Source organism: Diplotaxodon limnothrissa, linkage group LG18, assembly GCF_057381915.1.
Source record: "Diplotaxodon limnothrissa isolate DT_005_m linkage group LG18, D_limnothrissa_male_GT1.1, whole genome shotgun sequence".
Taxonomy (NCBI): domain Eukaryota; kingdom Metazoa; phylum Chordata; class Actinopteri; order Cichliformes; family Cichlidae; genus Diplotaxodon; species Diplotaxodon limnothrissa.
Window position 1 is genome coordinate 10,878,040 of NC_140613.1, and position 23,079 is coordinate 10,901,118.

The 23,079-nt window shown below is 39.5% G+C and overlaps 1 protein-coding gene across 2 annotated transcripts in view; it reads right to left on the bottom strand.

Annotated features, from left to right (window-relative positions):
- Positions 1–2,728: 2,728 nt before the first annotated feature.
- The window catches only part of LOC146613138 (receptor-type tyrosine-protein phosphatase mu), a 164,447-nt gene continuing 144,096 nt past the window's right edge, over positions 2,729–23,079 (bottom strand). For both annotated transcript variants that reach the window (XM_085378523.1, XM_085378522.1), the window contains 11 exons: positions 16,605–16,702; positions 14,205–14,321; positions 13,413–13,567; positions 12,003–12,138; positions 9,838–9,987; positions 9,330–9,503; positions 8,337–8,468; positions 5,474–5,599; positions 4,867–5,030; positions 4,543–4,678; positions 2,729–2,782 (listed from right to left, as the gene is read on the bottom strand). In XM_085378523.1, the coding sequence (XP_085234649.1) occupies positions 2,729–2,782; positions 4,543–4,678; positions 4,867–5,030; positions 5,474–5,599; positions 8,337–8,468; positions 9,330–9,503; positions 9,838–9,987; positions 12,003–12,138; positions 13,413–13,567; positions 14,205–14,321; positions 16,605–16,702 (1,442 nt within the window). The remainder of the gene's footprint in view (positions 2,783–4,542; positions 4,679–4,866; positions 5,031–5,473; positions 5,600–8,336; positions 8,469–9,329; positions 9,504–9,837; positions 9,988–12,002; positions 12,139–13,412; positions 13,568–14,204; positions 14,322–16,604; positions 16,703–23,079) is intronic.

The window sequence follows — 23,079 nt, forward strand, 5'->3', positions numbered from 1 at the left end:
ACTGGCAGTGTCTCGATCCCAAACAGACAGCCAGTGCAGTAAAAACATACCTGGATAGAAATACACATCAATCATGGACTAGCCTCTCCAGAGCCCGGGCCTCAACATTATTGAAGCAGTGTGTGATCTTAACACAGAACAGAAAATAGAAATAAATAAAAAACAGAGCCAAAACTAAAAGGAGAGCTTTTAATGTCCTTCAAGAAGCCTGGAGAACTAGTCCTGAAACAAATTACAAGAAAACCTTTGAGTGTGTTCAGGCTGTGTTGATAAAATTAAGGTGGTCATACGAAATATTGTTGGAGAACGACACTTTCAAACTTATTTCCATGTGTGTTTGCACATATTTGAATAAACTGCTGCATGTATTTCTAGTTTTCTTAGTAAAATGTGAAGAAATAAGGGGTAGCTTTTGCACAGCACTCTACTGTATCAACAGATGCAGACTAAATAACACAAGATTACAATAACAAAGTTTCATTTTGTTTAGAAACTAAAATGTTTCAGTTTTTGTCTCTGCTGTTTTTAATAAACATGAGCAAACTACAAAAACTTGATTTGGCATCATTTCACATAGAGTGCTTAAAGTTATTAGACTACAACCCGGTGTAAGTTTTATGTCACAGTTACATTAAATTAACAGTACCAGTAATTACCAAAATCATTTAAAAAAAAATCTTAATGCTCCAATATGTCGAAGCTCTTAAATTGAAATATTTTTAATACCAACATGAAATAGTTATCCATAAACTTTCAATTGTTTTACAAAAAACAATTATGCCAAATTACAGATCTTTACTTTCATTCCTGAACATAAAAATTGTTTTAGCGGCTGAATGTTATGCTTGAATGTTTTCTGTGTATAAAAATGTGAATTTAATTTGGTAAATACAGTAAATCTTTTAAAGAAGTTTTTGACAGATTTTTAAAATATGTTTTTTCCCCCCCATCACAGGAGATCTCATGTGGGACGAACTGCACAAAAGTTCATGAAAGTTATGACCATGAATGTACAGGACAGAAGTTCATATTATCCTCCTAAGACCCGAACTCTTTCATGGGATGCATTTTGAATTGTCCTTTGCTATTTGGGCTGATTGGGACCTGATGAATGTAAAAACAAAGAATTACCAGATTTTTTTGTTTTACCTAATTTTTGTTGCTGAGAAAAATGAGAGCCACATATGCGGACATTCGTTTGAAACTTTGATAGAACAGTGGCAGTATAATGTCCTCGTAAGTGGATATCAGGCCCTTGTAGAGAAAAATTTGGTATTTTGGTCTAGAAATCCCAAAATGTGATGTCCAGATATGTGGACGCCAGGTCCTAGGAGGTTAAAATAAAGAAATGACAAGTTTCTCAGAGTGAGCTTTGTCACAGCTGATTTGTGTGTTATTAAGAGGGCTTTGAATAATCTTTATTTTGTATACACACAGTATGTTACGTATATAAAGACTCCCAAAATATAACCATTCTATTCCAATGCGTTAATAAAAGCATTTTAGGGATGACTGTGAAAAATGAGAAAAATAATTAGCTTTTGAACTATTAAATCATTGCTAATATTATATTTTTGTAGCATTTTACCGTAATCTTTTTCCTCTGAAACCTTATGGGCATCGTCTATTTGCTCAAAACCAACCAAACTATCTTAATATTCATGCGACTGTGCTTTAAACTGAACTGATATATAAACAAGTTAAGATAAATCATCATCATAAAAAATAAAATAAAAAAGCTAACATTGGATAGCACCTGTAGTGCCCTCATCTCTCCAACAGATGCTCCCCTAATGCCATCCTCCCCAGCTCCCCTTAGAAACGAGGCAAAAATAGATAATCCACCTTTTATATTGTAGATACATTTATATAATCATTTTTTGTTTTTGTTTTGTTTTCTTTTTTACAATGGAATTGCTCCGTCATACAAGATGACTGAAAAAAAAAAAAAAGCACACAATACAATCAATAAACCAAACCTATAGAACATATGATTGTCACTTACTTGCGAGTCACAAAAAAAGTACATACCGCGAATAAATAATCTACAGAAATATGTACAATATGCACAACAAGAAATTCAATGGAAGTGCAAATAAAGCTTTGGATCCCTGCACAGGAAATAAGGTAAGCAAATGTGAGCCAGCTGTCCCCAACATACAGTATGAAGCAATAGTCATCCGAAAGTCATAAATTTACAGGACATTTAGTAACATTTAGGCTTTGAGCTCCTGCATTTAATGACTTTTAATAATGAACTGCATGAAACAAAAATCTGAGAGATTAAAATGGACACATTACATTATGTACAGCGTATCGCATTCCACGGAAAACTGGAGTGTTTTCAGTGCTTGTCGTCCAATGCGGATCAAGGCAACAACCACGGGACTACAGGCAGAGACGGAGAAAAGTAGGGATCCAGAGAGAAGGCTGCTCACTGCAGAGGATTAAAAAAAACAAAAAAAACCAAACTCATTGCACCTCTGCTGGCTTCCTTAGCTTGTAGTGACTGAAACATTCTATGATATTTAACACTGTACAACTCTGCTAACTTTCCCATCTAGATCGAGAAGAAGAAGAGGGAAGAGAGCTGGTCAAAGGAGGTCATGTGTGCACGTCACTCTTGTCGGGTCGGTAACACACACTCTTAGCATAATGCACACATGTGAGCTGCAGTTGTCTGTAATGTCCCGAATTAAGAAGTCCTGCTGGGTGCGGTAGCTCCAAGTTACCCAGAGTTCAAGTACTCCAGTGCCACTTCATAGCAAAATTTGTATTGGTCCTAGCAGGAAAGAAGAAACAGACAGAGGCATTAGAGATGTGCAGGAGTTGGCCTGAGTCTCCTAAGTCATAAAGTTAGTGTCTCCTAAGTCATAAATGAATACTACAAGCCCTCTGGGGATTTTTGCTATTCCCAAAGGGCCTGTTGTTTGTTTGATAATCATACCATTTAAATCCTATAACTCTGACAAAACATCAATGGGACTTTAAAGTCGAGGCTTTCGGCACATTAAACAATCTCAGTTCTGCACCAGACTGAAACTAATAAATAACTGACATATTCAAGCGGATGAGAAGGTATTGACTTTATTGCTTTACTGCTTGTCACTATAGAATACGCGTCACAGATGCAGATATATGGACCCCTAATCGTGCGATCACCATCTTCACAATCTTCAGCGGCAGAGGAAACTAACTGTCAGATACTTCTTCTTCATAAAAGTTGCAACAAGCAGCAGCATAACGCATCACTTCCTCTTCCACTGGCGGAAAACGTTTAAATAAATATGAGTTGATTTAATATGGTCCGGAGCTGAGTGTTTTTAGTGTGTCCTCTTGATTTTTGATTCCTGATTTTTGATGTTTTCTGTGACGAAGGCTTCAAAGCTGTATTAATATAAGTGAATTTTGACATCTTGCCACAGTTTATGTTGAGAGTTGTCAAACTTACGACTCACGGGCCCAGAAGTAGCCATTCAAATGATCCAAGACAGCCCACTAGCTAGCTTTGCAAAATGAGGAAGTTAAAATTACAGAGCGGGTCTGCTGGAGGTTTTTTCACGTTAAAAGGGAGTTTTTCCTTCCCACTGTCACTGCCAAGGGCTTTCTCATAGGGAGTCATCTTATTGTTGAGGGATCTGTATTATTGTAGAGTCTTTACCTTACAATATAAAGGGCCTTGAGGTGACTGTTGTTATTTGACGCTATATAAATAAAACTGAATTGAATTCATTGATGCACGCATTACAGAGAGGAGGCATCAGATGAAAAGTTCAAAATAGTTAGTTATTGAAGTCATAATTAAGTAAAATAATTTTGCTCTTTAGTTCCAAAATATCATACATAAAGGTCCACTGTCAGTTGTAATGCACAAGTGAAAGGCCCCAGGACACACAAACTGGGAAATATCAGGAAGGGCGTAAAGCCAAATGAAATATTTGAAGGTAACACTGCTGTGTTGACACCATGTAGTTAAGGCAGTAACTGAAAGTAGCTTTTTTAATTACTTTTTTGTGAGATTAATGAGTTTAAATCCCTGGTGTCATTCGTACAAAACAACAGACAGTGAACAAGAGAGGTGAAGAAGAGAGTGCAGGCAGAGTGGAGTGGGTGGAGATGAATATCAGGGGTGATTTTTGACAGAAGAGTAGCAGCAAGAGTGAAAGGGAAGGTTTACGAGGTAGTAGTGAGACCTGCTATGATGTGTGGTTTGGAGATGGTGGTACTGACATGAAGACAGGAGGATGAACTGGCAGAGGTATAGATGTTGCTATTTTTATTGGAAGTGACCAGAACAGACAAGTTTAGAAAAGAGTACGTCAGAGGCGGCACAGGTTGAGTGTTTTGGAGAGAAAGTTAGACAGCCAAGGCTGAGATGGTTTGGACGCGCAGAAAGACAATATGTTGTTCTCTCTGCTTCTTCAGCCATTATACCTAGATTGCTGTAGATTCCCAACTGGTACTGTGAGAAACTTAAAACAATATTCTGATTTATGAAGACTGCATTTATATCAAGTTTTCAGCTCCTGCAGTGTCCCTCACCAGTAGGTCCACCATGTTGGGCTTATTATTCCTCAGTGTCTTGACAGCGTGGAAAACATCCACAGAGCGCTGGTGCTGAAGCATCTCACACACAATGCTGATGGCACAGAATGTCCCACTGCGGCCGCCTCCATTCCTATGGTTGTGAGAAAAAAGTTAATTAAAAATTTCAAAGTCATCCAAGAAGAGTTCAAAAAGAAAGCTAAAGCTGACACTAAAGGCTCACAAAGGGCTGAGGTGTGTTTTGATGCAGTGAAGGCTTTCAGTCAGTAGGTGGAGATGTTTCATTTTTAATACCAGCAGGGAATGAAGTTGGAAACTTACAGACAGTGGACCACAGTGCGTCCCTCTCCCCCGTCGTACTCCTCCTGCCATTTATCCACCTGTCGAATGAGCTTGAGGAAGGAGCGTTTGGACATGGGCGTGTCTCTGTACATGGGCCAACCCAGGAACTGGAACTGCTGCACCATCCGGTAGCCATCCTGAGGCTAGAGGGGGGGGGAAGGACAACAGTTATCCCAGGTTAATACACATATGTAGGGGGGAGGGAGTTAATCGCTGTTGTATAAAGATGCAATCAGACTGTAAAGATGCAGGGAGGGTGAAGCTAAGCTTCATCAGAGGCTGGATAGAGATGGTTAAAGGGCGCGAGGAGTCGCTGAAGAGATAAGCGTGCAGATAAGACAGGGTGATAGATGAGCACAGTTGCTGCTGGAGACAGATAGTTAAGCAATCTAGGATACAGACACTCTAAATCACACTCAGACATATCGATCAATAACACTTGTCCGCGATCATGTGTGATTAGCTTGTAGTGCACTTAACATGCTGTAGGTGCCTCTGCCGGCCAGAGGCAGAGGCACCTACACATCAGGCTGATCACACAGAATGCTTTTTTTGTTTGTAGCTTGTCCATTTTGTGTTACCGTACCCGAGCCGCATTGTAGATCCGGAATATTCTGCTGATGATGTCCTCTTCCAGATCAGCGGAGACAAACTCCACCTGGATGGGTCCGTGGCGGTGGACTCCGTTTTCTGGCCAGTACTGTGGGCACAACTAAACCAAATAGGCATGTGCACATACACACACACGCATACACACATATAGAGAAATGCATGTACACCAGCACGCAGACAAATCAACAAAGGGAAACACAAGAAAAGGAAAGATGACTTATTAGTTTCAGATCCAAACTATACTGACTAAAGACTGTGACTCTGATGTCAGCTCCTTTTATACACTTGCAAAAAAAAAAAAAAAAATTAAGTCTGAAGGCAAAGTGACACGGTACAATAGGCAGAGTCAAAAGAGGTGAATTCATTCAATACAAAGTACTTTTCTTTTTAAAATTGAACATTGAACTTTTTTTTTTAAATTTGAGAACATTCAATACAAAAAATTTTTTTTTTGATATTGCAGAAACTAAACACAGGTGTTCTCCAAGTTTGGGAGCTTTCTCCTAATCAACTAACCCTTTGTTCAACAAATCCAACTGAAATTTCTCAAAATCTTTGGGTAATTCTTTTGCCCCTCTTTAGAAAACATGCACATTCTTTGTTCCTTAAAAGCAGTTTAAAAAAATTGATTCATGTCTAAGATGAAAAATGTCATCAAAGGCAAGATCATCAAAAGATTGATTGATGGAAAGATAATTCATTGCCTGTATTTTTGATGAAAGAAATGTATTGTTCCTGTCCTTTTTCTGGTATATTCCTACAGCCCAAGCGGCTAAACATTTCACACCAACAAACTTGACAAATTTCATCTTCAGCAAAATTATTCCATCCTTTTAACATACATCATTTCCAGCCAAATAAACTTTATATGTTTAGGCTGAAGCTGCAAGAGACAGTTAAAAAAGGTCTGTGGCCACACCCATTTCCACTCAAGGCTGTCTCCTTGGGTAGTTTTGTACCACTTTTAGCGCTGACACTGCTTTTAAATCACTCTGCGGATGTCTTGTTCTAAATAGCTGCACTTGTTTGTCTATAACGTGTCTGGATCTCCACCAGTGGGTCAAAATAGTCACCATTCAACTTTTATTTTTGGGGAAGAGAACAAAGTGATAGGCTGGGAAATCTGGCAAGTAGGGTGGATGTAGAGTGAAGATTTGTTGCTGTGGCCTTTTCAATGCAATGTGAATGGACCAACAGTGTCATGCTAGCACTGCTATGGCATAGAGTGCCCTTAAATCATCTTCCTTCTCACATGCCTTTCTCTGACCCTAGGGAGGCATTTATGGTAAACAGCCCTTCATATGTAAACTCTGACTTGATGCTCAATCTTTAGGCGAGGACATTTATTCTCTTCGCTTCATTCTCTGAAAACCGCTGTTTGGCATCTGGGGCATAGTCAGAAATCCAGCTCTTATCAGCAGTGATTGTGGACACAAATGTTTGGATATGTGGTAAAATTGCAGATGCAAATAAGCAAGTGGGTGTCAGACCAGGACTTTGAGGGGCTGATAAAGATACCAATCGTCCTAGAGGCTGTGCAGGGTTTCATAAGCAGTCGACCCTGAACAAGAGACGAGTCAAATTTGGAATGGGCATGGACTTTCTGATCTCTTATTGTAAAATAACAAATTACAAGCTCTTGCAGTGTCAGATGGACAAAGCAATGCTACCTTGGGTTTTGCAGTAAAAGACTGATTAATCAATATTCAATCAATAGATTGTTTCAAATAAACACTAATCAGCAGTTAACTCTAATTACAAGTCTTAAGTGGCAGTTATCAATATTAAGACTGACTGTTCTTGTGCACTGAGCAGAAACCCTCTAGGATGGCCTCGCAAAAGCAGTAAAAACCCCTCCATTTCCGCTCCTTTATGAGAGAAAGCCCAGTTAAGAACTTGCACCTGTGGAGCCAGTCGCCAGCCTCAGAGCTCTAAATCAGACAAATGGAAGCTTACACACAGATGGACACGTCTCACATTGACAGACATGTCATGTCACAAATGCATGCCACAGTCATAAACAATCAAGGGGGAGAAAAAAGGGACCATCTTGGAGAAATGCAAATAACAGACCTCAACACGGGAATCCAGACGGACATGGAAATAGTTGCTTACTTTGTGTCTCTTACACACAAAAGCAGAAGCACGTATGCTGTCTGTGTGGCAGCTTAAGCACCGCTTTCCGCCTTCCTTTTAGAGCCCATCAAAACTTGACAAATTCAACAGATGCAAAAACAAAGATGTTGATGGAGAAGATGGTAAACCTCCCTCGCCTTCATCTACTCCTCAACCTCCACCCACCCCCTTCCTACCTTCCCACCTGCGCTGCTTTCTTGGCTTGCTGACGGGCTGGCTACAGTGAGAATATTGAATGAAAGGCCTTTTCTATCCAGCCAGTCACCTAGGGAAAGGGGATTTGGATGGGGAGAGCAGCCTGGCTTCAGGCTTTGATCCCCGGGTGTTATGACAGAGCCTCGGGCTGAGAAATCTGGAGTCTCTTCCACAGGCCTTCTTTTCTTCGTCTACTTTTACAGCAAGTCCTATTCCTTCCACTCTGCAGTATATACCTTATTTCAAGCATATTCAGTATTCATACAAATATATAGTTTCTCTAACATAGATACATCCCTCGGGGTTTCCCTGGGTTTGTGAAATGTAATCATTCAATCGGTTCCCATCAATGTCCTTTTTGCAACTTTTAGATTAAAAAAAAAAAAACTGTCATGAAAGAACTCATGTCTCATTTGTTTGTGAGTAAAATTCTTGCATTAAAATTCTTCCTTCAGGATTTCATGTGCTTGCTATTTATTTAAGCAAATGTACTGGGTCGGGTTTACCTGTGCTGGGTCGACATCATTGAGCATTACTATGGATGTGCAGTGGTAGTCCAGCACCAATCTCCAGAAGTCCTTTACTGTGTTTGGCAATGGGTGCTGTGTCACTATGAATGCAGAAGGCTGCTTGTAACTCTGGAGGGAGGGAAGAAGAAGAAAAAGAAAGAGCTGATGCTGAATAGACCAAGTGCATGCTTTTGTGCAACACTGTCAAGAATAAAACCATTTCTAAAACGACCTCCGTCTCTCAACCAGACTTCCTGCTGAGAGCAGTTTTCTAATGGAGATTCCATGTCTAGGGAGATTATTTTAGGACAGAGCACTTTTAATGTGGTTTCTGGCTCCCCAATGTAGCCCAGTGGGGACTGAGACAATCCTGTACCTGAAAGGTCACCTGCTCAATCCCAGCAGGAGCCAAAAAGTCCATCAGCGAGCATGTGCCTTGTCAAGGTGTTCTTTGTTAGGTCCCCTTAAGAATTGCTAGACATAGCATTTTCAATTGTTTCCTTTGATGTTTCTTAGATACTGACAGATAAGTGCTTAATTAGAAGTGACAGCGATTCAGAGATGTTGTGAAGTCTTAATTCTGTGGCAGAAGCTCTTAACTCAAGTCCTAGGTGGCTGCAGTCCAAGTTAAAAGTCTCAATGAGTAAATTTCAAGTCAAGATTGCAAGACTTAAATCTGAATTTTGACTTACTATACTCTTTATAAAAATTAGCAACATTTAAAAGTCACATAAAAATCAGCATTGTATAGCAGGCTGAAATACCAACATGTCGTAGGTCTTACTTCTACGAAAAAAAAATGCAAAATCCCTGCTTTCAAATCAGCAACATTTTAAGGTTCCAATACACAAATACAGGCAGCTGCAGTTTCACCAATTTGTGATTCAGTGCTACTTTACCACTTTAAAATTACAGCGATGAAATCAGCAAGATGATCTGAACCAGCATGCAAGCAGACAGACTTAAAAGTGTAAAATGTTTGACCCTTACATCCATCAGAGCGGCATTGATGTAATTGGAGCTCTCGCCGTCAATGGTGATCAAGAAGGGAAGGCAGCGGTCCGGAGGCAGGACGTCCATGCAGCGGTTCTTCTCGTGGTTTCTAGGCAGCAGGGCGATGCTGCAGTCTTCCACCCGCAGCGTGGGAGTCACCATATTGAGTGTCTTTGAGATTGAAGCAGAATTACATGGTGTCATACTGACGCAGGAAGGTAGGCACTTGGGTTTTGAGTGCGCTAATTATCTCCCGATATGGTAATTAACAATGCGATTCTTTGATCAGTTACATTAGTGATAGCTCCGACTCCCCTGAAGTGACTGGGATAAAACTTAGAGTGGGGTGGCGCATTTCATATAACTATACATTAGATGCATCACCTATTTATATAAAGTACGTTTATGCACAGAATTTGTTTAAAGCAGCCTCGTGCTTCAGATAATGTGTCATCATGAATTTGCACACACTGTATGTGTCTAATTACGTTAAATAGCTCCTCACCCTGAACTCCTCTTTAATGGGGCTGGAGTTTGTCTGCGGGTCCAGGCGGTTCATGTCGTAGTAGACGGAGCGGAGCTGACTCGCAGGAATGGTGGTGTCGCCACAGAGACATGCCTCCAAAATGGCATCATGGATGAAGACATACTGCTCCTGAAAAAAACAGCATCCTCATTGCGCATCCATCAGGCATCTATGACTTATGACAGAAGACAAGCTCCCCCCCCCAAAAAAAAGAAAGTTTTATTTTTTATTTCTACCACTGCTATAAGCAGAAATATGTGAGCCAGGGTTTTCCTCTGTTTTTGCTAGAAAAATTCAGTGACCTTTCCATGACCTTACTGGGATTATGCTTTACCCCCACGGCAGTTTCTGTGTCTAATATTTGTCATTGTCTTTGTTAAAAGGTTACAATACATATTTTTGCATTTTTTTGGTACACAGCTTATTTAATTCTCTTATAAAACCCAGAATTGTATGACATTTTCAAAACCTTAAAATATTTAGAAGTCTAGCAGAAAATATTTTCATGAATGACTTGACCTTTTCCATGTTTTTTTAGGATCCTATGAAACCTCAGTGAACTTATCAAGGTTAGGATTTCCTCATGAGTATTGCTATCATCGTCACAGGAAGGTTAATGGTTGAGTTCTTATATAAAACCAAAAACAAGCAAACAAACAAAAAACCCAACACCCACTGTGCTCAATAGCGTGCGGTCAGAAAAACATAAAATCGTAACACATTTCCTCCTCCTCAGTCAGTCACTCAAGCAGTGGACATGGCGACACAGCTTGATGCAAATCTATTCTGAAGTGACATTTCCAGCTGACACTTCCTTGTCACTTTGTACCAAAATCCACACACATGCACAGGGGTCAGATTTACAGATTGAAAGGGGAACATGTGTTGCCATTTGTTAAGTCTAAAGCAGAATGTGAAATGTTGACCTCAGAGTTTGACTATCCCTGCCTGGGTCAGTAAGACCAGCTCTATCAATCCGCAGATTGATAGAGCTTATCTGAGCTCATAATATGTAAACAACAACAAAGCATTTCATTTCCGTGGTTAAATTAAAGCATGGTAGGATGGTGGTGTGTGGCCGCGGGGCTGAGGAGCTGTGCCAACCAGCCAGAACACCTGTGAGGGAAAATAGACACATACACAGAATTTGAAGGTCACTGAACTTGAGGAGAGTGACTCAGGGTGAGCAGCCTTTGGTCTCCAGTTGCTCAAATCCCAATCCGGACGTCAGCAATGAAACATTTGCCCATTAAATCCAATGACGCTTGTGATTTAAAGGGAATTACGGTGAAATGATGCATTCACCGAGACTATGGACACCTCCAGATGGCCGGTGTTCAGGAAAGCACAGAGTCTTTCGGTTGTCCGCATCAGCGTAAAACTATAGGATGAGCCGGGGATGTTTTGAAACCATCAATATGAGCCAAATCCTCAACACTCTAAACCCTTTTATTACAACGCATATTGCCAAGCACTTGTGTTTACCACTTGGAGGAATAGTTAGGGTGTGCACTCCAGTAAACGTCCTTTGTGAGAAATTATCATTAAAAATGTAACAGTAGTGCGAATTGTAACAATAAAATCCACACTCCTGTTCTAGACATAAATATGCCAGCTTTGAATATGAATATAATTCAAATAATATTAAAAGCAAACTAAAACAAGTAGAGCACTTGCTTAACATCAGATTATGTTAATTATTTGGATTGTTTAATTACATAATGAACATATCTTTGTTTGAGAAAAATGTTACACTTGAACTGGCACTTGAAAGTGAATGACAGGAAAACATTAAACTACCGTATTATACAGCATTTACAAAAATAATGAGCCTCATCAGTCACTGGGAAAATGCTTAAAAACCTCTTGTGGATCACCTAAGCTGCAGAATTAACGACTAATAAATGACAGGCGATGATTTATTTGTTCCAAATATAAAACATTCTTTTAATGACACTGCTTCTGGCTGGTATGAATTCTCAGCATTTGTTCAGGACCAGAGAAGCAGGGGGCTCAATCTAAGAATTATTTATTGATTCTAGTTAATCCACTTTTGAGGACCAAAACCTGTCAAGCTGCAGTCCTGCAGTTCTGTATTTTAGTGATGTCTCTGTGGAGAACTGTTTAAACCAGTCGTACAGTACCTCAGTCTGAACCATGTTGACCCTCCGTGAACGCAGCTCCCTCACACAGTTGTAAATGTCCACCACGCCCTCTCTCTCCGCCATGTCCAGCATGATGTCAATGACGATGAAGCAGCCTGTCCGACCGGCTCCAGCGCTGCGGACAGACACGGATTTTTATTCATGAGAAGTGAGGTTTGGTTTTTTTTTTTGCTTTAAGTTTAAAGAAATATAACTTTTATGAGGTGGAATAAGATTAAATGATTTCCCTAACAATAAAAAGTTGAGCACACTAGGGTTTCACATCAACAGCTTTACTTGATCTGTTGCCAACATTAAGAGTGCCCAGAGGTCACTTATGTTTCAAATTGGCTATTTAATGCAGTGATTACCAAGCACCACAGGGAGACCAGCTCAACTAAATTAAAAAAAATTAAATTACAATTTAATTAAAGAATTAAGTGGACCTGAACAAGTTGAAGCAGCAAAGCTAACATTAGGTTTAGGTGGCATGTAGCTAATAGGGATGCCTAAATTACTAAAAACAGATAAAAAACAAACTAAATAGCTACGTATGGAATAGTAACAGCAAAAACTGTTGGCTAACAATGTGAACAAATCACTGAAACTTCTAAAATATACCTAGTTGAAACACTGTTTCACTATTAGCTAAATGTAACTAGTTTAAAATGCTAGCTAAAACGAATTAAAACAATGAAGGTTATTGTAAAAATGGGGCCACCAGTTGAACATAAGCTAAAATTATGGATTAACAGTTGCTAACAAAATGAATAAATGATTACTGGCTGAACATAATGGATAAAAAGGTAATTTCATAATGATAAATGTATATCTGTTTGTGAAGGATGGAAAAATAATGGGAATTGTTAGCTTGCTAACTTGCTATCCAAGCTTGTAAATATGATAAATGGTAAACAGAAGGGGTTTGTGAGCTCACCTGACAAGGATTGTTGGAAACCACTCATTTATGTAATGTTACATTACGATTTATGTTTTAGCAGTTATTACGATCCCATAATTGTGACCTACACTGTAGTGTACATTAAGCCCAATATACAGTACAGTAGAGGTGAATCAAAATTTGCTTGTTGTGTACACAGTACTATAAACACCAAAAATGGCAAATGATATTTAAAAACCTTAACACCACAACATCTTTCCATGGATACTGTCCCAGTTACTAATACCCAGTTTTGGGGACTAGTTCTTGGATTAAAAGACTGAATGAAAACGTAAGTAACATACCAGCCACAAGGCAGTACTTAGCTATACATATGTAACTTCTGCATTGAGCCGCTATTAGTCTAATGACTATTGTATAAAAATACGCAAATCACAAAAATAGGTACACATGGGTTAGAGCTAAAACACAAGTATCAAGAAGAGTTCTTCGTCTGAGTGCACACCAACCTGCAGTGAACCACCATGGGTCCGGCATTGGTCAGGGTCTTGGACTTGACTCTTCTAATAAACCCCAGAAGGCCGGTGGCGTGATATGGCACACCGTGGTCCGGCCAGCCAGTGAAGTGAAACTGTCGGATTTCCCGGATCTCATGAGCTCCTCTCTGAGGAACACAGTTTAAGCACACAAAGCAAAAGAGAATGTAGTGAGAAGAACATGGATGTGTGAAGTCTTTCCAAAGTAAATACGGGTTGAATTGAATATCAACACACTCTTCATCAAGATCCAAGAAAGGTTTGTACAAAGTTTAATCTAGCGATGAACAGGATGTTTAAGGCCAGTGTAGCCATGTGTCTTCACCTACTGTAGCAGCTATCTGTCATGCTGATATTATACAATATGCACTGCATTAGTTATCTGGGCACTTTGCATGTACCATAAAGAACAGTATATTCCTCTATGTTATATTAGTATTTGTGTTTATTCTTTGAATGGATATTGCCTGAAGATTTTATAAAATGTCACAGTAGAATGTAACAATTAGGAGTTTTTATATGGTATAAACAATAGTTAAAGAGAAAAATCGAGAGGTAGAAATGATTCTATTAGGTTATATTAGGTTAGGTTGCATATTAATATATGTTAAACATCCATCCATCTATTTAATAAACATTGTCATAAAGTGCTAGAGAAGCCTTATATATATGTCCTTCTCCAGCTATTCAGGTAGGAAAGCTACATCTGAAAAGTTATGACTGTATTTATAACTGGAAAAAAGTGTTTAAAAGGTTAAAGTGTACCTTCTCTACAGCAAAGGTCCTGATGACATACTCTGACAGCAGCTCAGTCTCTATCAGTGTCACCTTGATGTCTCTGTAGATCTCCGTATCATCAGGCCAGTACTTACAGCACTTCACCTGAGAGTGACAAAACCAAGTGTTTGACACAACATCTTCACAAGCTGTATGCTAACTGCAATGAATTTATATTCACAATGCTTCACTGCACACATTCATATTAGAATTTCTGCAAGTTGCCAGGCCATCATTTTTTCCAATAAAGATAATTGTCACATAACATTAGCCCCCATTTGCCACCTGATATTTCAGCGTTTGAAGCATTTCTTTCAAATCAAAATGAGATTTGCTTCATATTAGTTTCGGCCCCCGGTCAAGGATCTGCTGTAAATGGGAATCTTATGTATCGATGGGAGAGTTCATTCGCACGTTATTGCTTTTTCATTCTCATGTCGATAATGTGAAAATGAGTCTAAAGGTGGACTGTGCAAAAACCTGGAACAGAACAGTGTAGGTGCAATGGGGGTATGTGATTTCTCCACCTTAAAAAATTGACTACCAGTGTGGTGAAATAGGATAAAACATAAAAAAAAAAAAAATGTGTACAACAATTAAATGAGGGAAATATAATGACAATCCAATATTGATATGAAATAATAAACCCTGAGCTGTTTAAAACAGATTTCCCAACAGAAATCTAAAACACCCCACTGGAAATATTACTTGTATTAGGTATCATAAGAGCGCAAAATTACCCCCCCCCCCTCCCAATTAAACTGTTGATACAGAGGGAAGTAAGGCTGGTAATAGAGATTGAGATCACGGAGGTATATCAGAGAATGATCATTTTTGATGAGGTATAAATGCGACATCAGCCACAAGTAGATTCAATTTTCATTCCTGGCGTCTATGCGCTGATTACGAATGAAATGAGATTTTGGTTTGTGGAATGACACAGACAGAGGGGGACTTGGAGGTCCCTCTCTCTGACACCCCTGATGACTAATCCCTGATGACAATCACAAATCCACCGTCCGCTTCCAGCCAGATTGAGTTAGGCAAAAGCCATTACCTTATTAGATCACTATCAGGCGCCTAGTTTGGGGGGGAATTAGCCTTTGGGCTAAAATATGCCAGCATAGACACAGATGTTCTTTTGTGCGGGCACACTTATGAGCACGTGACGAGCGTGCACAGGTCTTACACGTCTTCACTCATATGGATAGAGTGTATAGAAAAGAAGCACATGGAGCATCACCTCATCACACACATCAGCACGCTGACTTCCAAACCAAATCTCTCGTACATTAAAGTGTGCCGAGCACCGCCCCCCTGTCTGAAACCAGCGGGAGAGAGGCTGCGTGTGCTTCTGTGTGTGTGTGTGTGTGCCAGGATTTCCCAGAGTTCATCAGTGACTGTGCAGAGCAGATGGCCCACTGTGATACGGTGGAGTGATTTTATAGGGCCCTCTGTGGAGCTACCGTCACTGTGACCAACTGTGCCTACCGCCCGCCATTGGACAAGGATCATATAACAGACGGTTTGAGGGCCGGGGCCCGCCGAGTACTAAGCAGGTGTGGAGAAGGTGCGGGGTGGGGTGGGCTGGACTCCGCTACTCTAGAGGAAAGGCCTAATGAGGTACCTAGAGATGGGGCTATGAATCATTATCAGCTCTGCTACATTTAAGCCCCACCAAAAATGCACATCAGCAAAATCAAGGTGCGCCTCTTTTTAAAAGGGCTTTCAGTGTATTTAAAATTCTTAGAGAAAAATCCCGTGGCAGTCAAAGCATTACACTGTATGTTAAGACCTTCATTTTCTCTTGATTATAACCTAACCAGGAGGAACTAAAGTGCGAGTTAAGTGGAACAAATTAGGACTGAAGCAGGGCTCTGGGTTTTTTCCCCCCCCGAGGCAGGCCACAATGCTGTAGTGAACAAGAAAAGTCAAGGCTTTACCATTAGTTTGAACATTATGAACTGTCCTCACTACTCAATAACAGTCCCCTTTTGTCCAGTGAGGACAGCATTAAGAGATGTTTCTGCTCGGAGGAGCTTGGAAGGAGCTGGCGGCTTCAGCGGAGTCTAATCTCCTGTTATAGAGCCACTGAGATGAAACAGTAGTCAGACGCCTGGATGCCTCTCTGGTAATGAAGGCCATCAATCAGTTTCTTCTCACTTCTCACTGATCAGATAGATGAAAAAAAGAGCTGGCGGCACACGAGTCCCATGCCTCACTAAGTCAGCGCGTGCGTGCACACAAACATCTGGGGACTGATGTTCAAAGATAATAACAAAAGGTGTCTCAGTTTGCCTTGAAATACAATCAGGCTGTTAGTCGACTGGGGGCAAGGTAATCTTATTTGAGATGTGCAGTTCAAGTGAACGTGTCATAAATACTCACCCTGCCCACTTCCACCAGGTTGGTCACCATGACGATAGCTGCAGTGTTCTCCTGCCAGACCATCCTCCAGAAATCAAATACCGTCTCCTGCATGGGGCCTAGGAGAGACATAGAGAGGAAATTACATTTTACAAATATTTTTTCCCCCCCAAACCTACCTTAAATATCTTACAATAGCTTCACACAAGTATTGGGGTGTTGAGGCTTCAGTCAGGTTTTATTGCAGTCTAGCTCTTTCCCTTAACTACTAACAAATCTCTGTGGGCTTCAACGCATGTTACACATTAATAGTACCCTTTAAAAAACTACAAGTTTGGCATCTTGTAAACACATCTGGTTAATCTGGTTCATCCAAAAACACGTTAATGTATAACCTTCAGTGGTTCATATATGAGCAATAATCAGTTGCATATTATTGCTATTATTAGTGGTATGTTGGCTCATATTAGTCGATAAAGTGCACTTACTACTTTTATTTTGCATGGCCATATTCCTAAACCACGAGGCCATTACCTAAGAGTTTCCCCCTCCTAATTACTGCAGAATAAGTCTTAGGCTACAGAATTATTTATGAGCGAGCCTCACTTTAGACTGCAAGATATATTCAGAGTTATTTTAGGGTTATTTGGATAATATTAACACTTGCAGTTTGCCATTTTGTTATATAAGAACGGACATTTCAGAGAAAGGACTCGTAGCATTACCACCTTACAGGCACAAAACTTTGTAACTATCAATGATTAGTATGCAAGAGGGTCACTAGGGTAAACGCTTAGATAATAGTCCAGTAGTTGTAGAATATGGTAGTGCAGAATAAAGCATTTGTAAGTGTTTACTAATGACTAACAGGGGACCATTGAACTCTAATATGCATTCTAACAGGCAAGCGGCAGATTGTAAATTTGTGTACCTTAAAACAATTACCTAAGTTTCCATGTCTCCAAGTTTATTTTCATATTTATTAGTGGAAGAATTTGTTTGCCACAATGGACCATCTATCACTAAATTTGGTAATGCGCTTTACTGCTGACGTGCATACTGTGGGTAATGTTTTCTCATCAGTAATGTCAGCTTCTTCCTCAGATTAACTTCCAAACATAAATTTGGTGGTATTACTGACATATTGGAACAAGAGAGTTTACAGGGCATTTTCACTTCACGGATCTAGCGCTGAAAGACGTGTCAGGTATAATTTATTCATGGTGCTTCTACATCAGATTCATCACATAGTGCTTACTCTACAACACACAGCTTAAACACGGATGAAAACGAGAAAGGAAAACGAATCACAAATTTAAATATGAGCCCAACGGCTGCTGTTCTCCGTGCGTCCGCACATGCGTGTGTATGGCAAAGCTCAAAGTAATTACCACTACATCTCATCTGTTCAACACCAACCTTTCCACCGAACCGGACCCAAATGTGTCTGGTGAACATCAAAATAAATGAGCAGAGAGCCAGTCAATGCCTCCAATATTTAAAACTTCACTGAGCAATAATTGTGGGCTGAATTTAATTATTATTCTGGTTAATTAAAATTATTAATATTAGTTTTAATCAAGCACCAAGTAGAAAAAAATTACTTCTGACAAATTAATTAGTGAATGCAAATCTCTACAACTGTGCATTCTCCCGAGTTGGCCCGAATTACCTGGAGACATAACAAATTATGCAGACACACACAGGCACAAGCTAAGACAAAACATGGCAGATACACAAGCTGCTGGCGTTTTCTTCGTTGTCATTTATGTGGCAGGTAAATTTAATAAACATTAGGCCACTGAAACCTGTAAAAACTCAAGTCATGAAAAAGAAAGAAAAGGAAAAAAAGAGAGAAAGTTTTCCTCAGGAATGCACAAAGTACGCACCGCGACTCAGCATCTTGTAGAACAACCTTTATCAGCAATTAGTAAAATAGTAAATCTGTATGGCTTTGTAAGTCTCTCACATCATTATGGAGGAATTTTCACAACATTGCTTCAGTTCACTGAGGTTTGAGGTCATTTGTTTATGCACAGCTCTCTTACAACATTTGGACTTTGGCTGGACAATTGCAACACCTTGATTCTGTTGTAGATTTGCTGTGATACTTGGCATCATTGTCCTGTTCCCAAAACTCTCAGACAGATGGCCTCACATTTGACTATAGAATATTTTACTAAACAGAACAGTTCATGGTTGACTCAGTGACTTCCGGGTGCCTAGGACCCTGTGGCTGCAAAACAAACCCAAATCATCACCCCTCCACCACCGTGCTTGATGATGGGTATGGGGCATTTATGCCAATATGCTGTATTTGAGTTTCTCCAAACATGGTGTGGTGCATTATGACCAAACATCACATTTTGGTTTCATCTGTTTAGAGGAAGTTTTTCCACAACTTCTTCAGCCGTAACTTGATAAACATTAGCCATGTTGCTCTAGAGAGAATTCATGAAGTGCATTTGATTAGCAGCACCTGGCTGCTACTTACATTCTCAATTCCTATGGAAGCATAAGGATACACTTAATTTCATACAAATTTGAACAACTGTTATCCAGTTAGGAAACAAGGATACTTTGACCTGTGATGTACCCTAAAGGTATCTTAAGGAACACATAAAAGTTTTAGCATATTGTAGATATTGTTGGTTACTCTGGAAGCACATTACACCTCCTTTCACTTTAGTAGTAAATTAAAGAGTCTAGTCCATGACACAACACTTTGGTTAAGCAGAGGACTTGTACACCAGATAAGGTGAGCAGTACAAAGTAGAAAAAACGAAAAAGTCATTGGGGAAATTTGTGTTGTGGGTTATGCAGATGACTTTCACCTGGGAAAGTAGGGTTCAGATCCCCTATGCAGCCAAAAGCATTATTTTTAGTGTGTATAAAGAACATGTGCATGGCCTTGAAGGGAGAGGATAGTAGCAGGAAAAGGTTTTCCTATTTAAAAAAAATCTCACTTTTTGGATTTATGCCTCCTGCAGCTGTAAGCACTAGATCACTAGGACACCCAGGGAAAGATCTATATAAAAAGCAGTAACAACAACAAAGGTGGGCATGAAGAGAGTTGTTCTCCCTACTGCATAGCTATACGGGCTTTCGTATCTGGCTTGAGTGCCATGATCATAAAACCACTAACTACCAGAGGTGTGGACTCGAGTCACATGACTTGGACTCGAGTCAGACTCGAGTCATTAATTTTATGACTTTAGACTTGAAAAAATGTTCTAAGACTTGTGACTTGACTTGGACTTTTACACCAATGACTTGGGACTTGAACCGGTTTACTTGAAAAGACTTGATATTTTACCCCAAATATAAAATTTAACATGCATATTATATAGAGATTGAAAATGTGACGTCATTCACGGGTAGAACCGCAAAGGATTCTGGGAACTCGTGGCAAGCGGTACTAGGCTTTCAATTAAAATCAGTTATACAGCGATAAAAAGAAACACAAAAATGTCAAGAAGCTGTTGTATTATTAACTGCAATAGCCGGTCGCATGACAGCCACGGGAAGCCGACGGGTAAAGAGATCGGTTGTTATCGGATTACGTCGTTGAAGAGAAATTGTTCGAGCCATGTTTCCGAAGTAACAAAGAGGCGACGGGTGTCCTGGATTGCAGCCATTCTAAGACCAAATATAACGTCCCAGAACACTCCAGCTCACAGGTTAGTCTGCTCCAAGCATTTACACAAAGGTCAGTCTGCTGTTGTAGTTAATGCGTCATTTTTCTTAACATAATTGGTGATATAGGTTACAAGCAAGTCTGGCGCTGAACAGAAATTGTCGCGCTATGCTCCTTTATTTATTGTGCATAAATAGTGAATTGTCCTGACACAATATTGCGTTTCGCTTCTGTTATTATGGTACATTGACAAAAACATATACTTTTATTCACAGGATAAAACAGGTTTTTTGTATCACTAATTGCCCAGTACGATTACAGCATACAATATTATTGTCACTGCTACATTTCTGTGATGCTACCAGAAATTATTTCCACTACTAATTAATTACCGTTGAGCTCAAAGGTCCTATTAATAAACGGTTAAGGAATGTGTATTTATGACGACAATTTGTGAGACTGGTAAACTTATGATATGTACGATGGTCTTTCGTTCTACACGGTGCATTTCAAGGTCCTGCACCCATCCGGCGGTAAACTGTACCTGGGCTTGTTGCAGTGACCTGAAGTTACTAAACTTCATGAGTGTATGCACTCACTCCAAGAACCGTATGATTATAAATATGCATATAAATATGCTACGATGAGATAGCTGACTTCATCTAACTAGCAAATGTTGTCCAGGCTACGTTGGTGATGCAGTTTTTTTTAATATGTATGATATTTTTGTCATGCGATTTTAAAGCTGGTCCTACAACCGCATCCAAGAATAACATGCAGCTTATCTCAGAACCGTCGGTGAAAATTATTCTTGGAGCTAGGTTTAATTGAGCTGCATTTTAAAGAGGTGCAATTTTACAATTTGTGTATATTTTCTAAGTTCACTATTTTGTCATGTGTTGAGAAAAACACAGATTTTAAAATTACATGGTCTAATATTTACATTTAGCATAACTGCAACATGCTTTTTTTTTTCTTTCTTTTTTTAAAGACTCGAAAGGACTTGAAATTCAAAGTTTCAGACTTGAGACTTGACTCGGACTTTTACACCAGTGACTTGAGACTCGACTCTGACTTGCCTGACATTACTTGAGACTTGACTTGAGACTTGAGGATAAAGACTTGAGACTTGCAAAACAATGACTTGGTCCCACCTCTGCTAACTACACAATTAAAAGAAATTAACAACAATTTGGGAAACCTTAATGAAGAACTACAGCGATTATGAAATCATTACGGGCTAAAATAGAATCTAGTATAAAAACACATTTGAATATTTCTATTGTATTGTTACTAATTTGTTTTGCCTTAGTATGAGGAGCTGCAGCAGTTCCTGGATCCTATCATTGTGCTGTTTGTGCTTCTTATTGACTTACGCCTTCTGCAACAACCTAATTTCCCTCAGGACATCAACAAAGTGTCATCACCATTTTATTCACTTGATTGATCAAGCCATGTTTGATCTGCTTAGTGGGGTGCCTAAACACATCCTCACTGTCATACATTTAATTGTGCAATACTGTTTGACAGAGTTTAAAAACATCTATTTCTAAAAGCAGATAAATTAAATTAAAGACTTTTTAAAGAAATGAAAAACAAAAACAAAAAATGATTCAAAACCAACCATCATTTCTGCAAACACATTTCCATCCTGTTTGTGCTTTTACAGTAAAAATACAAATAGGATCTATCAACTAGACAGCTAGAGAGTTGGAACAAGGCTACTCCATAACTTCCATCTGTATTCCCCTACTTCCTGTGCTTTGCATGTGGTGGTATATCTCGATTTAACTGTAGGACTTCGGTTTCCGTCTCTACGATAACTACCCAACCTGATTGAGCCACCCACTCCGCTACCTCCCACACTTGTCCCTGAGGAAAGATGCACATTGCTGAGAAGTTTGGGAGAGGAAGAATGAGAAGCAGGACAGCTGGTGTGTAGGACTTCAGTAACACAATACTACTTGGCATTATATGATAAACCATCCAATGGGAGGCTCCTGCCAAGCTTAAGCCAACCAATTTATGCTTTGTTGTGAATGCAGAGATGGAGAATGGGTACAGATAGCTTCCTGGACTGTAACTTGATGACACCCATGAGGAAGTGAGTGTGCTTCTTGATAAGTAGATATACAAGAACAAAGGAATCGCTAACACAGTTGATTTGACAACTTTCACACAGAACGGGTGAACAGCTTCAAATGTTGAGGAAAGAATTTATTTTAGACTCATTGGTTTCTTAACCAATCTCCATTGAAAAATAGCATGCTTTTAAAATCCTAGATTTCTGCTGCTGTAAGCTGACATGTGCCACTGCAGTCAATGAGCCGTAAAAGTGGAGCTTTTATATTATCGAGTTCGCAAAAACCTGTTTCAGTAAGTTAAAAAATGTCTAGAAAGCACCTCTTTTCTTTAGCCATAGGCGGTGCTGGGCCACAGCATGCAGCCTGAATGTCTTAGCTGCACTTTTGACTGACTGATTCTCCAAGTATCTGTAACTCTACTGAAGCCACTGAACACAATTGTTTCATAAGCACTGTTTAATATTACTTTGCAAAGTCACTCAATGGTCTTTAGATTTGGTGACAGCCAATTCTACTAGCAAAAATGTCGTATTTTAATTTGCATAAAAACATTCACTTACATTTTGTATCTGATGCTGATAGGACGCTGTCGTCCTGAAAGAAATCACTTCCATCAGTACAGTTTGTTTTCTATTTTAAGGGTGACAGGTTCAGGCTTTTCTTTTCTTTATTCTGTAGCATGATACTGTGAGCGCATTGCAAATTTTAACCAGAACCCCCTCATTACCTTAACCACAATGTTCATGTTTGCTGTTGATGCTTGTGACAGTTATTT